Source organism: Triticum aestivum, chromosome 1A (genome assembly GCF_018294505.1).
Source record: "Triticum aestivum cultivar Chinese Spring chromosome 1A, IWGSC CS RefSeq v2.1, whole genome shotgun sequence".
Lineage (NCBI taxonomy): Eukaryota > Viridiplantae > Streptophyta > Magnoliopsida > Poales > Poaceae > Triticum > Triticum aestivum.
Genome location: NC_057794.1, coordinates 590,666,271 through 590,683,935, shown reverse-complemented (window position 1 = coordinate 590,683,935; position 17,665 = coordinate 590,666,271). Strand labels below are relative to the sequence as shown.

At 52.3% G+C, this 17,665-nt stretch overlaps 1 protein-coding gene across 1 annotated transcript; it reads left to right on the top strand.

The window, feature by feature from the left end:
* The first annotated feature begins 316 nt into the window (after positions 1-316).
* On the top strand, positions 317-7,673 carry LOC123070559 (disease resistance protein RGA5-like). The gene is made up of 4 exons (XM_044493814.1): positions 317-1,119; positions 4,468-4,675; positions 4,958-5,937; positions 7,250-7,673. The coding sequence occupies exons 1-4, from the start codon at positions 317-319 to the stop codon at positions 7,671-7,673; spliced, it is 2,415 nt and encodes an 804-aa protein (XP_044349749.1).
* Positions 7,674-17,665: the final 9,992 nt, after the last annotated feature.

Sequence of the window (17,665 nt, the reverse complement as noted above, 5' to 3'; positions counted from 1 at the left end):
AATTACAGATGCCCTAACGATCCATCCTAGGTGATTTTTGGTTCACGGGGTGTCTGGTAGCTAGTGTACGTTGTGCTGTCTTGTTCGTACCGTTGCTGGGTTACACTTACATCTCTATATATTCTACAAAATTGAACTTAATACAGCACTTGCCAAGGCCGGCCCAATGAATCGTAACGTTCCAACAGCTTAATGTCTTGGCGAGGATCTATAAACATGCTACCTTCCTTCTGCCCTTTGCACCAACTCTGCATTCCTTCTACTCTTAAAACACCAACATCTAGCCAGTGAACCAACAGAGCACGCTAGATAGGAAATGGCAGGCGGAATTGTGACCGTGGCTAGTGCGGTGATGAACCCCCTCATCAGCAAGCTCAACGCACTCATGGGCGTCGAGTACGACAAGTTCAAAGGGGTCAGGAAGCAGGCCTCGTTCCTCGAGAGGGAACTCAGCGCCATGAACGCTGCCCTCCAGAAACTCGAGCTCATGGATGACGAGCTCGATCCAACCATCAAGGACTGGGTCGATCATGTCAGGGATATGTCCTACGACATGGAGAATTGCATTGATGACTTCATGCACGATTTTCGCGCTGATGATGCCAAGGGAGGCCTTATAGAGAAGACTGCTCAATTCATCAAGAAGTTTCGACAACGTCTTCGGACAGTCGACCGGATGGAAGAGCTCAAGGATCTTGCCTTGGAGGCAAATTCTCGGCGCGAGAGGTATAAGATTGATGAGTGGAAGCCCGTCTCTGGTTCTGTGGCTGTTGACCCTCGGCTGCGAGCGGTCTACCAGGAGGCAGCTACTCTCATGGGCATTGATGGTCCAAGGGAGAAAGTTGCTACTTTGTTGATGGATACTCAAAAGAAACTCAAGGTGGTGTCAATTGTGGGATTCGGCGGTCTTGGTAAAACTACACTTGCCAAACAAGTGTATGACAAGACTGGCTCTCAATTTGACATCAAGGCATTCTTTTCAGTTTCACAGAGGCCTGATATAGCTGAGCTACTTAACAATTTCCAATTGAAACTAGGGATGGATGACCCTGTTTCGTCTCGCGCTCGCAAGGTTAATGACATCATTGAAGAGCTAAGGCAACATTTGAAAGATAAGAGGTATTACTTACTGTCAATAGTCGTCACTTGTCTGAGATTTTCTGTTTAGTTTAAGCTGAGTAATTGGTTAACATATGTTTTGAACTGATGTTTGTCCTTGCAAGCTGCATATTTAGTTGTTTGGTTCTTTGTGTGCTTATGATAGAAATAGAACAATTAAAAGAAATCATGTAGAAGAAAATGCATCTTTATAAAAGTTAAGGGCACTAATGGTTTATTTTCCATCCAGTGTCATAATTTCTAGGTGTTAGGGCATCTCCAGCCGTTCGGCCCCCCACGGCGCCTAAATAGAGCGGCCTGGGGGCGTGCCGGCGCTAGTTCGGCCCCTGGGGCGACCTAGCTCCCAGTCACGCCCCCAAGCGCCGGCCCCAGGATGCGGGAAATTTGAACTAGGTTGTTCCCGCTCACAAAAGACGCCACAAATCCGGCGATCGAACGTAGTCTGGCGTTACAAAAAACAGAGCGCCGCACGCCGCAAGTTCGCGTGCGCAGCGATTCACTCGGCGGGGTCGGCTCCAGGCGTTGGCGGAGTCGGCATGCGCGGGCTCGGCGGTGTCGGAGCTGCTTCGGTGCTGGGCTGTGTCGGCGCGGCTTCGGTACTGCTGGGCGGCGATGTAGAGGCGTCGTTCGGGCTTGGCGTCCGTGTGGTCGTGGGCGCGGGAGCTGGCGTCATCGGCGTCGTCAGCGTTGCCGTCTGCATCTTGTTCAGGATGAGGCCACACTCCGCTATGTACCACACCCTGAGCTGCTCGTCGTTGCTCTGGAGCATGTCCGCCCCGCCCATCAGAAAAGCCATGTCGGTGTTCCTCTTCTTCGCGGCGACGTTCGTCCGGAGCAGGTCGACGTTGGTCCGGAGCAGGTCGAGCTTGATGGCGTCGTTCGTCATCAGCGACGACCACCGCGCCTCGGTCTTCTCTTCACGTAGGACGGCCCGGGCCTGGGCATCGGCGAGGCAATGCTCGATGGACTCCTGCACTCGCGCGGTTGCCGCGTCGGCGTTTTTCCCCTTCTTTGCCAGTTTGTGGCCGTTCGGCCGCCCCTCTGACACGACCGGAGTCGTCGCGTCCGGCTTGTATGTCTCCTTGGCCTTGTCGAGGGTATGTCGGACTTCCGCCCACTTCTCGCACTTGTCAATGCGCTTGTAGACGTGGAGGTGTTTGAAGTCGGCGTCGAGGTTGTCACGCCGATACATGGTGAACATGCGCAGCAACTGCGCGGAGGAACAAACAGTTGGCGGGCGGCGGACGTAGACGACGAAGAGATGCGGGCGAACGGCGTGCGTACTTGATCCTCGACGTTGGCGCCGCTCTCCGGGCGAGCCGCGACCTCCTCGACGATTCCATGCCATTTGTTGCACGCCAACTGGATACGCCCCCAATGGTTCGCCATCGCCTTGGAGCCGCGCTGCATGTAGATGCCTTTGAAGTAGGGGTCGACGAGCTTCCGCTCGTCGAACTCGGCCTTGATGTGGTCCCAATACGTCTCGAAGCTCTGGTTCGTGCCGGTGGTCGGGTCGAGGCAGGCGACTTTCCATGCTTCGGCGAGGCATTCCTCCTCCTTGGACGTCCACTTGATGCGCGGTTCGCCTGGCCAAGCCACCCGCTTCTTCTTCTTCTGGCGCCCCTTCGTCGGAATAGGAGCCGGCTCCTCCTCCTCCTCCTCCTCCTCGGGTTCCTGCGCTTCGTGCGCGTCCTCGCCATAGACGTAGCCGAGCTCGGCCTCCATGTCGCCGCTGAGATCCACTACCTCGTCCTGGGTGGCGAACCCGGGAGACGCGGCGGCCGCGGTCGATCCTGTCGCGATGATGTCGTCCATGTCGGCTCATGTGTCGTCGGTGTCGCCGAGGTGCGAGAAGGGCAGCGGTCCACGGCGGAGATGGGCGTCGGTGTGGACGCGTAGGCGGGCGGCGAGTAGTTGTATGGAGGGTACTGCACGCCGACGAAGGCGGGCGAGGGTGTGCGCGTCGCGGGGTGGCCATGGGGGAAGGTCACGTTTGGGTTGAACCCACTGTGCGCGTCGCCGTCGGCGTAGCCGGGCGACGACGATCCCCATGGAGATCCGACGCCTTGCTGTCCCCAGGGCGCGTACTGGGCGTGGCTGACGACGGGTGGATTCATCATCCCTGCGTGGTCGACCGATGAGGAGGACGCCGCCGCGCGCGCTGCGTTGTCGCGGGCCTTCTTGGCGATGGCCCTGTTCCGCCGGTCGGCGGTGACTGCGTCGCGTCGCTGAACTTCCACCCTCCACTCGGCGTTCGACATGCCCGGTGGCTTCAATGGCGGCGCCCTCGGCTTCCTCTGCTTCGGCTGGGCCACGGTGCCAGTCGTGGTTGCCGCCACGCGCGGCATGGCGTACTTCTTCGGCGGCATGGCGGCGACTAGAAGGCGAGCGGGAGGGGGTTTGGCGGGAGAAAGGGAGGGAATGGCGGGAGGAAGGCGAGCGAGCGGGAGAGATGCGAGGGAAAAGCGTCAAGAAACGGCGGGAAAAGGACCTCAGGTCGTCGCCAGGGCAGACCCACGCGCCTTTTTCGCTTGTGCCGGCTCCCCAAGCGCCCTCCAGGGCGCCGGGTTCAGCCTGGGTCCGCCGGCATCAGTTTTGGCCCTAGCCGGCGAAAAACGGGCTTCTGGGGGCGCGACTGGGCCGGTTTTTTGGCGCCGCCGTGGCAAAAACGCCTGAGGAGGGCCTGTTGGGGGCGCGGCTGGAGATGCCCTTAGAGACATGCGACCCCCATGTGCCTTTAGTGAGAAGAGATTTTTCAAAGAAAGTCTTATGAATGTATGTGTGACCCGTATGTGCTAAGCTGTTTTGAAGTAAAAAAATATTCAAGGTTAAACATACCCTTCATCTATTTTATGGGAAAAACATAGTTAATCACTAGATTGATGTACGCAGGCAAATTGGCATATAGCTACTAATCATTTGAGATTTCCGATTTTTTTAGTTTATTGTGTTTTTATAAATATGAATATTTGTAAACAAATAATGCAACACGAATACAAACATACGACATACAGCTTAGTTGAAGTTCTGGTATATTTCACATGTAGTTCAAAAATTCCTAGAGTATATTGAAACACTTTTAATACTCCTCTAAGTCTTTATCAAAGAGAGTTCTTTTAAAAGAAAGGCTCTAGAATTCCCATGTGGTTCTTTTTTGCTAAATGATCACATGCTTTGCTATTTATTCCATTCATTATGACAATTCATAGTTTTTAAGAAAATACCCTACACCCCTTTGTCGAAAGGGTCTTTCTTATAACCTATTTTGTAAAATTTTGATGATTTATTTCTATAATATAATCATATCATATTATAATGTAACTAACCTCTCTCCATACATTTAAAAAGGTACCTTATTGTTGTTGACGATGTGTGGGATGAATCAACATGGAAAACTATATTGTGTGCTTTTCCAGAAGATTGTAATGGAAGCAGAGTAATAGTTACAACACGAGTGGAAGGTGTGGCTAGAGCAGCCTGTCATAATGACCGTGAGAGCATCTACAAATTGGAACCTCTTAGTGAAGAAAACTCAAGAAGGCTGTTATTAAATAGAGTATTTGGGTCTGTGCATGATTGTCCATCCGAACTTGAAGGCGTCATGGTTGAGATTTTGAAGAAGTGTCATGGATTGCCACTTGCAGTTATCACAATAGCTAGCCTATTAGCCGGTGAAGAAAGATCAACAAAGGGCTGGGAAAGTATTAGGGATTCTTTAGGTGCCCAATCTGCGACAAATCCTAACATGGAAGAGATGAAGAATATATTAAACCTTAGCTACATGCATCTTCCCGCTCATCTGCGGGCATGTTTTTTGTACCTTGGTATGTTTCCCGAGGACTTCGAAATCTTGACCGGTGATCTGGTTCGACAATGGATAGCTGAAGGTTTCATCAGTAGTTTGCATGCGCAAGATCTGGAGGATATTGGCAGAAGTTATTTGAATGAACTTATCAATAGAAACATGATTCAGCCTTCTGAAACAGAGTGTAGGGAGGAGTGTTGCAAAGTACATGACATGATGCTCGATTTGATCCTAAGTAAGTGTGCTGAAGATAACTTTGTAAGTGTGGCGTACAATTATCAAGAGATGGCAAGACTAAATGGCTGTAAATATAAGGCTCGCCGATTATCTCTGAGGTCCACTGTTGGTGGTGGAGCAACAAATGGGCCAACTATTGGTGTTGCCCTATCACAAGTTCGATCATTTACACTATTGGGGAACTCCATGCCTCCTCTTTCCTCGTTCAAGTATCTCCGGGTGTTCAGAGGTGACGGGGAGACACTTGACCTCACCGCTATTAGCCAACTGTTTCAGCTGCGGTATTTGTATGTTCGGGGACAAGATTTTGTACAGCTCCCTGCTAAACTTCAAGCGCTTGTTTACTTAGAGACACTGGCCATAATTGATGCCGATATCAAGAGCATCCCCTCAGATATAGTACATTTGCCTCGCTTGTCCTTTCTTCAAATTTGCATGGAAGAAGTGTTGCCAGAATGGATTGGGGATATGACATCATTGCACACTCTGATATTATCAAGGTACAGTTTCACCGATAAGGTCGGGGTGAATGTGATGAAGGGTTTTATTGGTCTCGGCAAGCTGACCAATCTAAGGAAAGTGGAGTTCCAAGTGGAGTGTATGAACAAGCTGGAACTTGAAGCTTTGGCCTGCTCCATTGGAAAGCTATGTAACCTGAAATATTTTACATTATACGGGCCAGGTACTGAAGTCAATAACCAGATGGACTCATTATCCATTCGTTTCCAACATATGGAGGAATTTCACGGGACTCTATGGCGATTTCGGAGAGTTCCCATATGTGACAATTATGCTTCTCTCCGCCCCCCGCCCCCCGCCCCCCCGCGTCGCCCCCGCCCGGGCGACTCGGGCGGGATCCCAACCCTAGCCGCTGGGGCTCCCCCTCCTTCCATCCCTCCCTCCGCCGCCGCCGAAGGACGCCGCCGGCCTTTTGCCCGGGGGCTGACGATGGTGGCGGGGGCCTTTCCTCTCTCCCGCGCCATGGGGACGGTGCGGAGCTCCGCGGCGTGAGGTGGCACGGCCGATCTGGCCTCCGTGGCGTGGCGGGCCTGCCTTGACCGGCGGCAGCGCGGCGGCGGCCTCGTCCTAGGGCGGTGGTGGTGGCGGTTGCGGCGGCCGGCCCTGCGTCGGGCAGCGGCCTTGGCTGCGTTCGGCGGTGGTGGCCGGATCTGCAGCGGCGGACCATCTGTCCTCGGATCGGCGGTGGCGGTATGGAGGGCCTGGTGGTTGGGTCGGCGCCATGTGTGGTTTGCCCTCCGGAAAGATCCGATCTGCCCGGTGCGGCTTGCTCGATGTACGGCGGCTCAGATCGGCGGCGACCCGTGCGCACAATACGTGATGGAGGTTCTTCGAGCGGATCCGGGTGAAAACCTTGTGCTCGGCTTGTTGCCAAGACCGGCGTTGGTGGCACCCTGTGGTGTCATTACCTTCTTGAAGGCATCGCCGTGGAGAAGCTCTAGACCTCTATCCGCTACCTCCGGGGGAAACCCTAGATCAGTTGATCGGATGACGGCGACGCGTTGGTGTCGTTTCCTCCTTGGGGGCGTCATTCTTGGAGGCGTACACGGGATCGAGGGACCAGCGGGTGCCTTATTGGTGGAGCGGTACTTCATCCTTCACATTGATGACGGCGAATCTCAGCGGCGTGGTGCAGTGGAGACTCGGCGCCCGATGCGCGGGGATGGACTCGCGCAGGTGGAGGTAGTTGTTTGGCGTCAAGGTGGCGTCGATGACGGAGTGGCCTGACAAGGTAGAAGCCTCAATATCTGCTCTGAAGACGGACCTGTGAAAGATGGCGGCGACGACACATGTGAGTGCGTCAGACCAGTTTATGCCCCAGACCCGGTATGTGGCTAGGCTGGAGCTTCTGGCTTTTGATGATAGGTTTAGGTGAGTAGACCGGGTATGTGGCCCAGGTAGCACCCCTTCATCATATGGATAGGAGTAGTGGCATATGTTGCCAAGATGGCGGATTCAGGCATATTGTTGTAATACTTTGTAAGGTCCTCGAGAATAATCAATAAAGTGGCCGTATGCATCTCCCAGATGCAGAGGCCGGGGGTCATCCTCCTTTTCTAAAAAAAATAAAAAATGGATGAGTGGTCTCCATTGCCTTCGCATCCTCGACTTGCGTGTGGAGGAGATTTCAACTGAGGAGGTTCATCTTCTTGGAAGGCTTCCGTCCCTCATGAAACTTGATTTGAGGCCATCGCATATCCCCAAAGAAAGAGCTATATTGGGCACAGGACTATTTCCGGTTCTGGAGTATTTTTTATTCGAATCTAGGGAAGACGTTATGTCATACCTGGGGTTCGAGGCGGGGGCCATGCCCAACATACAAACCCTCACTCTCCATGTCGCGAAGTGGTGCGGCGGAGTACCCATTGGCATGGAGCACTTGTTACGCCGCCAGAAGATCGAATTGCCGCAGCGTAGCTCCGGTGATTCCATCATATCATCCACGCTCAGGCATGCCTTATCAGTGCACCCAAACCACCCTTCTGTTGAATAATTAAATTAGTTTTTATTTATTTATTCCGTCGAAATACAGTTTGAATTTGTCAGATTATGTGACCAATCTAGTGTACCCTCGGTCAATTAGTGGCGGACATGCAGAGTTGGAAGCTAATTTGGCAGTTCGTAATGACGGTGGATATTATTTCCCGCTCGTAGCATATACTCCCTCCGTCCGGAAATACTTGTCATCAAAATGAATAAAAGAGAATGTATCTAGATGTATTTTAGTTTTAGATACATCCCTTTTTATCCATTTTGATGACAACTATTTTCGGACGGAGGAATACGTAGCCCTGCCAGAGAAGTCTCTCTTTTGCAAGATGTTGCAACGTATGCAGGCCCTCACGATTAAAGCGTTCGAAATCTCTTCGTATTTTTCTAGGGTAGCATCCTTCATCAGTGTGGAATGTTTTTCTTTCCTCTGTCTTCATTACTGATTCTAAGCTATATTCAGCAGCATGGAATGTTTGATATATATAGATGAGGAATCTCTCTCTATATATATATTGATGTTGTTGCCGGGGGATGACCTCCTTTTCGAAAAAAATATATTGATGTTGTTGCGCTCACTCTGTTTGGACATTTTTGGCTGGATTGCTTTTTAAAGACTTGCTGCATGATCTTGTTGTATGCGATGCAGCATTAGTGCTATGCTCGATTGATTATGTTTGTGATGTATGCTGAACAAGGGAGCACATGCTCGATTTGCTGACACTACTGGGACTTGTTCATATATATAGTTCAGTCGAGAGAGCGCGTGTGTGTATGTACATATATGTTACCTTGATCTATTCTGTCTTGTTCTTATATATGTGACTTGTGAGCAGTGAAAAAAATAGCGCACTATAGCGTCGCTAATAGCATATTTTAAGAGCCATGTTATTTTTATCATGGCATGCTATTTTTTCATTGTTTGTGAGTGCCATGTGGCTCTCTCTACTGGAACTTATGGAGATCACAACTGCGGCCGAGTAATTCTATCTCGACCCCGGGCTACCTCTGCCATTTTGGTCGGAGGACGGACATGTGGAAGTTCATCATGTGGCTCCACCGAGGAAGATGAGACGGACACTGCCAGTGCGAGGGCTTTAACACGGTGCCCTCAAGAAGGGTACAACTTCTGGTAGCCGCCTCCGTCCGATCCGGGGATCAAGTTTTCACCCAGAGCATCACGAAAGGGGTCAGAACACCGCGATGGAGCTTGCAAGGAGAAAACGACATCCACGGCCGCCGCCGCGGGCGGTCAACCCAGGAACCGGGCAAGTGGTGTACCCCGGTGCTCAAACCCCTCCGTCCCATCCTCGCTCCGCCAACCACCCACAACCATGCCGCCCGAGCGGCCGTGGTTGTCCGCCCGCACCCAAGCCGCGTGATCCGCCCATGATCATCACGCCTCCCACTACCAGGGCGCCGCCCTGCACCCAGACCACCCGTGACAACACCAAAGGAGGCGGCTTTGACCAGCTCAGCCAACCACAACCACCCCCGACACAACTAGCGACCACCCCACCTCAAACATCGCCAGATCTGCGACCAAAGAGCGTTAGGCCAGGGAATGGGGGACGAGGAGGAGCGAGGCACGACCACGACCGACGCCCCCTGTGGTGGCGACGGGCAGCTCAACCTCGTCGGAGCACCCGTCCCTCCTATTGGCCTCCCCACCAGAAACACCCCTCTTTCGTCCTACCACAACCACTAGCCCGGACCGTCATGAAGCCACCAACAACCGCCCGTCCGTCGGAGAAGAGGAGCAGATTAGCCGCCACTGCAGCCTAGGATGGGCCCAAGGGAGACCCTCCCGTGCCGCTCGCAGACATCCAGACATCGGGGAGGAAGGACCCGACCGGACGCGGGAGAATGCACCACCAAATCCCGCGAGATACCTAGAGCCCGCAGCTGCCGGCGCACCGCCATCTGATGCGCCCGACGCTGCAGCGCCGCCGCCCCCGCGCATGGCCAGCGCCTGTGCCCGATCCAGCTGTCCCGCGCCGTCCCACCATGGAAGGGCATGGGGGAGAGGAGAGCCCCGTCGCCGCCAATGCCGGCCGGTGACGGGGGAGGAGGGACGGGGAGGGGAAGGAGGTTGAGTGGTGACGATGGTTTCCCCCCGGGCCGCGTGACTTGGGAGGAGGGAGCCCCTAAGAGCTAATAAATGGGAGATGCCTGGCGGAGCTACAACAAGGCTCAATGGGCCGTGGCCCGCCCATGGTTAAGCTACTTTTTTATAAAGCCTAGCGCACAATGCTACGCTGACCTATACCGATCTGCAAAGCAGGAACGCAGCAGCCTGATACCTTTACTCTTTACCTAATAATAATAAAGGGGCTATTGCTTCTTACCACCGTAATTTTGTCCATTTTTTGTCTCTCCGTCGTACCCATATTATTTTCTACCGAGGTGGTACTATTCATGTGATCACGTGGCTCGCCACCCACGACTATTCCTTTGGAGCGATGCGACTCGAACGGAGCCTGCCTTGAGGGAAAGGCGCACGCTCAAACGAAGCCTACCTGAGGGAAAGGCGCATGCAGCTTGGGATGTGGCCCAACTAAGCTAGCCCACATAAAAGGCCTGGCAAAAATATAGATGTTACTTGGAATTGAACTCACGACCTCACACCTTCGCCTACCTATTGTCCACACCAACCGAGCTGGCTTGGTGCTTTGCTAAGAAGAAAAGTTTGTTTCACCTATTATTAGTCCCACATGGCGTCCTTAAATCCAATCCTACTAATTTATATAGGCCTTTCAATGTCCTGGTTATCAAGGAGTTGTCTCGGAATCAATAAGCAAAGGCTGAGATAAGGAAGCAAAGGAAGGAAGTCATACATGCACGTTGGGCCTTGAGGGAGATTAATGGAAACAAGGAAGTGTTGTTAGAGTTGTGTCGAATATTATTGTACAAGGTAGGTTACGGTTGGATTTGTGCCGGCGCCCGGGCGGCCGGGGTGCGGTATTGTAGTGGTATCAAGGGGAGGAGCGCCCGTAGTCATATGCCCTGGGGATGTAGCCATATCGGTGAACCTCGTTAACAAATCTCGATGTCGTGCTTGTGTGATTGCTTGGTCCTCGGTAGATCGACGGAGCGCCTCGGATTTATTCTAATAAGTGGTATCAGAGCAAGGTTCGATCTGGGGTTGCGGTTAATGATCTAGAGAAGGAGCAGAATTCATCGAATCGGCGGCGGGAGTTCTGTTGTGTCAAAGGCAATCGGAGACGGCGTAGGTTGTGTGGTAATAATAAATTTGTTATTCATATTTCCTTATATCACGATAAATGTTTATTATTCATGCTAGAATTGTATTAAACGGAAACTTGATACATGTGTGAATACATAGACAAAATAAAGTGTCCCTAATATGCCTCTACTAGACTAGCTCGTTAATCAAAGATGGTTAAGTTTCCTGACCATAGACATGTGTTGTCATTTGATGAACTAGATCACATCATTAGGAGAATAATGTGATGGACAAGACCCATCCATTATCTTAGCATAATGATCGTTAAGTTGTATTGCTATTGCTTTCTTCATGACCTATACATATTCCTCTGACCATGAGATTATGCAACTCCCGAATACCGGAGGAACACCTTGTGTGCTATCAAACGTCACAACGTAACTGGGTGATTATAAAAATGCTCTACAGGTGTCTCCAAAGGTGTTTGTTGGGTTGGCATAGATCGACATTAGGATTTGTCACTCCGAGTATCAGAGAGATATATAAAAAGTGAGCAATTACATTGAACAGTGTAAAAAAGAAATGTATCTTATCCATCACGTACAACATATTTAGTTACACATATGTATAAAACAGCCAACTCTTTTAGTCACCAATGTTTTTCTGTAAACCTTCCTTGGATAGTATAACAGTTACTCTTTTGACATTCTAATCTTCGGAAGATCAACATGACATTCATTTGGTTATTTTTTTTTTGCCGAAGCTTCTCTATGGACGAGGATGTTGCCAGGCGACTCGGGCTCTGGCGATTTGGGCGACGCACACCCAACCGACGAGCGCCGCTCGTCTGTCCGTGGCCCAAGGCTCGGCCTAGCGGAGGGGTCGTGGTAGACGCAGCCGGTCCTGGGGCGTCGCCGGTCGATCTAAGCTGGGCGCGGCCCGCTCATCCTGGCGCGCCCCGGCGTCCTCGCTGGTCCCTCCTCCTCCGCCTTCCAGGCCGCCGGCCCCCGTCGGCGTGATCGCTCCGGCGCCCCTCTCCCGCAGGTCTCTGTTCAGGCCATTCATTGCGGCCTTTGGCACTTCGGCTCTCCGATTCCGGGCGGCCCTTCCTCCCCGGCGACTCTGGCCCACCCTGCTTGGCGCTCCTGACCCGACGACGGCAGCTGTTCGTCGAGGGGAAACCCTCCGAGCTGGCGCTACCCCCCGCTCGCTGCCCCCTGCGCTGGAAGGCCAGGGCCTGTTGGGCCGCGACCCATCTCCGGCCTGCCCCCGCCCCCCTCGCTGGTGGGTTGGGCCTGGTGGGCCGACCCTCCCCCTGCCCCCCCTGTGCCCTAGGCCCAGCGCGCAAGCGAAATGGATTTGGCCTCCTGGTGGCTTCCCCGTTCCCCCACTCCCCCCACAGCCGCATCTCCCTCCTCGTCGCCTCGGCTGTCCACTACTACTCGCCCATCTGCCGCCACCGTCCCTCCTCCTGCCGATCTCCCGCCCCTCCTTCCCTCCCCGGCCATGGCCCGGGAGTGGGAGGACGGAGAGGCCCACCACAAGCGACGCTTCGACGACCGGCGGGACCCTCCCCGTCCCCTCCCCCAATGCTCTCCGTCGGGAGGACGACATCCGCCGTGAGCTACGGGATCGGGATGGGCATCGGGACGACCGCCGCTCCCTTGGTCGCTCTGATCGCCGTGGGGCTTCCCGCTCTCCCCCTCCCACGTCCGGGGAATGGCGGACGGCGCGTCGCTGTTCCCCTTCCCCCGCTCATCGCCGGGGACGCAGCCCATCTCCGCTCCGCTCCTCCCGCTCTTCCCTTCCTCGCCCCCTGGCTCCTCCGGTTGCCGTGCCGCCTCGGAAGTACGTCCCTCCCCACGCCTCGGCTACTACTTTGCAAGCCGGCGCTGTTGCCGGGGCCGGCCAGGTCAGAGGCCGCTAGGGGCAGGGGCGCAAGAAGAAGCGTCGCCTGGGCCGGGCTCCCGTCTCCCAGGCCGTGGCTGCCTCGGGTTCCGCCGGTGCTTCGGGGCCCGTCTTCGGCCTCCCCTCGCCGCCTTTCTTCAACTGTGGGGAGGTCGGCCATGTTGAAGTCAACTGCTCCAACCCGCCGTGCTGCTACATATGCAAGGATCCGGGCCACCCCGCCCTTCTTTACCCGGACAGGCCATTGACCGACGAGCTTCAGATGTACGGGCATGGGATCGAGGGGTTGGGTTTCTTCCATATTGAGCTTCCCGACGTTGCTCCACCCACCCCCTCCCTCCAGGCGATTGTGACGGTGGTAGATGGTGTGGCCTCGCCCGAGATGATCGAGGCCGAGCTCAACCAGCTATACCACCGTCAGTGGGACTAGCAGGTCACCCCGACCTCCGGGACCTAGTTCTTTGTGATCTTCCCCGACGCTCTCAGCCACGGCTACACTACACGCAGTGATCAGATCACCCTTGCCCTCAACAAGATCGTCGTCGACATCTCCGAGCCGATTCTGGACGCAAAGGCGGTGGTTGTCCTTGACACGGCTAGGATCCTCATCGCCGGTCTCTCGGACGTTGCGAGATCTGAGCACGTCATCCGCCAGATGTCTCAGATCCTCGGCAAGGTGGTGGTTGTGGACGAGCTCTCCCTCCGTAAAGAGGAGGTCCAGGTCAAGGTCAAGTGGCTGGACTCCACCAAGCTCCGTGCTACCGTCCGGGTGTTCTTCAATGACCAGGGCTTCGATCTTAGGATTGCACCTGAGCCCCCCAACCACGTGGGACGTCCTCGCTTCTCGAACGACGGCCACCCCGGTGGTAACCCCGGTGCCGGTGGGGACTACCATGGCCGCCACCACCACCGCTCCGCCCATACGGATGATGAGGCGTCTGACGACAGCCGCTCCCGGTACCCGTTACCCGACCCTCAGGCGCCTACCTCGGGTCGTGGGGGTCGGCAAGTCGGGCTGGCTCCCTCGGCCCCGCTGGTGGCCTCCCTCGCGCTCTCTGCGGGCTCCCTGGCCGGGCCGTCTGTCGAGAGTGACACGTCCAGCATCAGGATGGCGTTCATCCCCGCCTCCTCCCCGCGCTCCCCGACTAGCCCACCTGCGGCTCCTACTTCGGCCACCCCGATGACCTTGCCCCCTCCCCCCCGCTCCTCCCCTCTATCGCGGGGCCTGAGGCCGTGGTCGCCCTGCAGCCAACCCCGATGCCGGTTGTGGTTCCCCTCGCGGCCGTCATGCCGCCCCCGCCGTGGACTCCCTCCGTCCCCTCCGCTGGGGGTGATCCCAGACCCCCCCCCCCGCCGCCCCTGACGACGCTCCGTCGTTCGCGCCTCTGCTCCTCGGCTATGCCGGGATGGAGCCCCGGCCGGCCTCCCCATCGGCTCCGGATGCGGGCGTGGAGACGAGGGTGAGCACTCTGGTGGCCGACCACCCTCCCCCCCACGAACCGCAGCCTACTCCCTGTGTGGCTGGTCGACCTCCTCCCCGGTGACGGCCTCCCACCGCAGCGATTGGCTCGACGCTGCCCGGCCAAACAGTAGCCCAGCTTTGCCCATCCCTAAGCGGGCGGAGCTCCGGGCCGCAGCTCAGAATCTAGAGCCAGCTTTGGCGGCCACTTAGCCGCCCCTAGGACCGTGACGCCATCTCTGCCTTCATCGCTGACCTTTGCTCGTTGGTTGTCTGCTTGTCGCCGCCGCCTCCTCCTCCCCCCCCCCCCCCCGAGCCAGATTAGGGAACGGGAGAGTTCTCCGGCCTCTTTTTTATTTTTTTTATTTTTCTTTGGGCTTGTTGAGCTGTGCCCTCAGCGAAACCTCTTGTACTTCTTGTTGTGAGACTTGGGTGTGTGTGGTGTGAACCTTTGTGTACTCGGTGCTTTGTGGCGGTTTGCTTTATTTATAAAGCGGGCCGAAAGCCTTTTTTGGTGAAGCTTCTCTATGACCTTGTCTGATGTGTGATTTGGCGAGGAAGCGTGGGTAGCCAAGCAGAAAACAATGACGACCCTGTCATGGCGTGGACACCACGGCACTTCCACTCGCAGAATAAGAACGAGCAAGGCAGTCCTGACTTTGATGAGATCATGGACAAGCCTTGCGACTGCTGGAATATTAGGAAAATTCATGATTAATTTTATTAAATAATTCATGACTAATTAGCATGTAAAGCTCTAGCATACTAGATGACCGAAACAACACCATCACACATGCAACATCTATCATAATTAGAGACAAGAGAAGATCACGGTGCATGTACTGATCGTTCCTAGATGAAGTAGTTGTGGCTGTTGTAGGGCGGCGATGTTATTGATGATGATGTTGGTGGTGACAACGGCGCATAGCAGCGCCAAAACTTGGTGGAAGACGTCCTGTCTTGACGATTTTGAGCAGTCGCGCGGAGCGCTTCCCAAAAACCATATTCGCCCTCCCCTGGTGCAGGATCACAAGGGTGAGATATTTCTGAGACCTGCTCTCCCTTTCGTCAGTGCACATCCGTGTTCGGGATGGAGTGGACTACGGTGGCGACGCAAGTGCGACAGGAGGACCAAGTTGTGCCCCTGCAAGGCAACAGACCATTCACGCGCATGTCACATGCACACGCCATCATAGGTCGAGCCAGACCAGACGCTTCAAGCACCACGGAAACTCCATGGCACCCACTCGCCTACTATGATGGGCCAGCCCATGTAGATTTGGCATTTTATTTCCCCATGGTTCGCTAGATAGCATTTGAAAAAAAAAATATAAACGAAAACAAACTCAAAAAAGGGGAAAATGTGAATTGAAAAAATTTCACAGATTTTTTAAAAAGTTCATAAATTTGAAAAAAAGTTCATTGATTTTAAAAAGTTCATGAATTTTTAAAAAAAGGTTCATCAAATTTGAAAACATTTTGTTGAATTTTAAAAAGTTATCAAATTTTAGAAAAAGATCATTGATTTTTTATAAAATTTCACGAAATTTTTAAAAAATTCATTGTATTTAAAAAAAATTAACCGAAAATTTTCATTGGTTTGAAAAAAAGTCCGTCGATTTTGAGAAAAATGCATCAAAATTGAAAAAAGTTTATCAACTTGAGAAAATTGTGCATTTTAAAAAAAAGTAAAGAAAAAGGGAAATAATAAGAAAGAAAAGAAACAGAAATAAACAAAAGAAATAAACAAGTCCAAAAAAACACAACAAAAAAAGAAAAACCCGGCTATGGAAAGTATAATACAAAAAAAGGAGATATATTATCACAAGATGTGGTCTGTGTGGTTGGTTAGTGCACATTTTTTTAGTCATCCTGAAGACATTTTGTGCGGCATCATGCTGATATAACCAGTTGATGTGGTAGTATGCTAAGTTTGTAATGCATTGTACGCTAGACTTTGCATTGGTTTGCATTGCTGAAGAAAAGTTCAGACTTTGGCGGGTGTTAAGTTAACGAAAGGCAAAAATAGTGTTTCATGCCAGTCAGTTATGAAAATTCAACTGCAATTGAACATGGCAGTTCTAATTCAGTTTATGAGGAGATATGACTGTTGTGTTTCTGACTTATCTGACTTGATAAGTAGTATTTGATTTGTTGGTGAAAAGCTTCTTATTAGCACTAACATTTAGTGTACCCATGTGATTAACTTCTGATGTAGTAGCAGCTTGGTTGGGGTTAATTATGTATACATGATACACAACAACTGCAGATGTGTGTGATGGAAGTAATTTCAAGAACTGGGACTTGATCAAATTGGGCAGCCTTGTGTCTATGTTAATTGATCTCTCTAAGACTGAAGTGTGCAGGTGTACATACATGATATATCAGCCTGAAGCTGAAGGTACAATAGATCCACGACGCCGGTATCTCACTTAACTCGGAGGTATAACTAGCATAGAATAGATCCGCGACGCCGGTATCTCGACACTGTTGTTAGAACCCTAGTTGAGAATTTGAGTGGAGGCATAGGTTTGCTTCCGCAAGAAGTAAAATGTTTATAAAGCGCAAATAATATGGCCGAACCAAAGACCAATGCAGGATCAAGAGCAGAAAATAGCTAAGCCAAGGAAGGAACCATGGGACCTACCGTACATCTTTCTCAAGAAAAAATAAATTATGGTACACCCGTGGTTTTAAATTTCACTTTCAGAAATATTTCAGCACCTACTGAAATTACTAAATTTCAGGGAACTAGGTTTGTAGTTCAGCAAACTTTCACTTAAAATTCAAAAGAGTATTTAAAATAAAAATAAAAATATTTGAATTCTTATGCACAACTGAAATGACTGAAGTTAAAGAAAGGTTAATATTTTGGTGTCTACATGAAAGACGGTGGAATCTCAGTGAAAGGGAGTACACCGCAGTAACTTTTTTTAGCAAGGTATACACTGCAGTATGTGCTTACGTGATTTTATTTAGTTGACTTACTTTTTTTTTAGGTGAACTAGGGATTTATTCAATGTTCAAAGCCGAAGCAATACAAGCAATGTCTGGTAGAATCCCTAGCCACAACCGGCGACCTGGAGGGAAAGCTGAAGCCACCTTGGCAATGGCGTGTGCTTCAAGGTTTGCTTCCCTACACTCATAACGAAAACTAACTTTTACAAACTCATTCATCGATGCCCTAACTTCATCTATGACTAGTGCATAAGATGATAGCGTTCTTCCATTGATGTCGGATACCACCTGCATGCAATCAGATGCTACTACCGCATGTGAGATATGAAGATCGCTTGCCAGAGCTAGTTGACTTACGTGATTTTATTTGTAATTCATTTTAGTTCGTGGGCTGGGCTGGGTCGTGCGTTACGTGTGGTTGTGGGCTGGCCTGGTTCGCAGGGGCATATCTGTCTAAGTCGTCGTCGTCAACCTCTGAACAGTC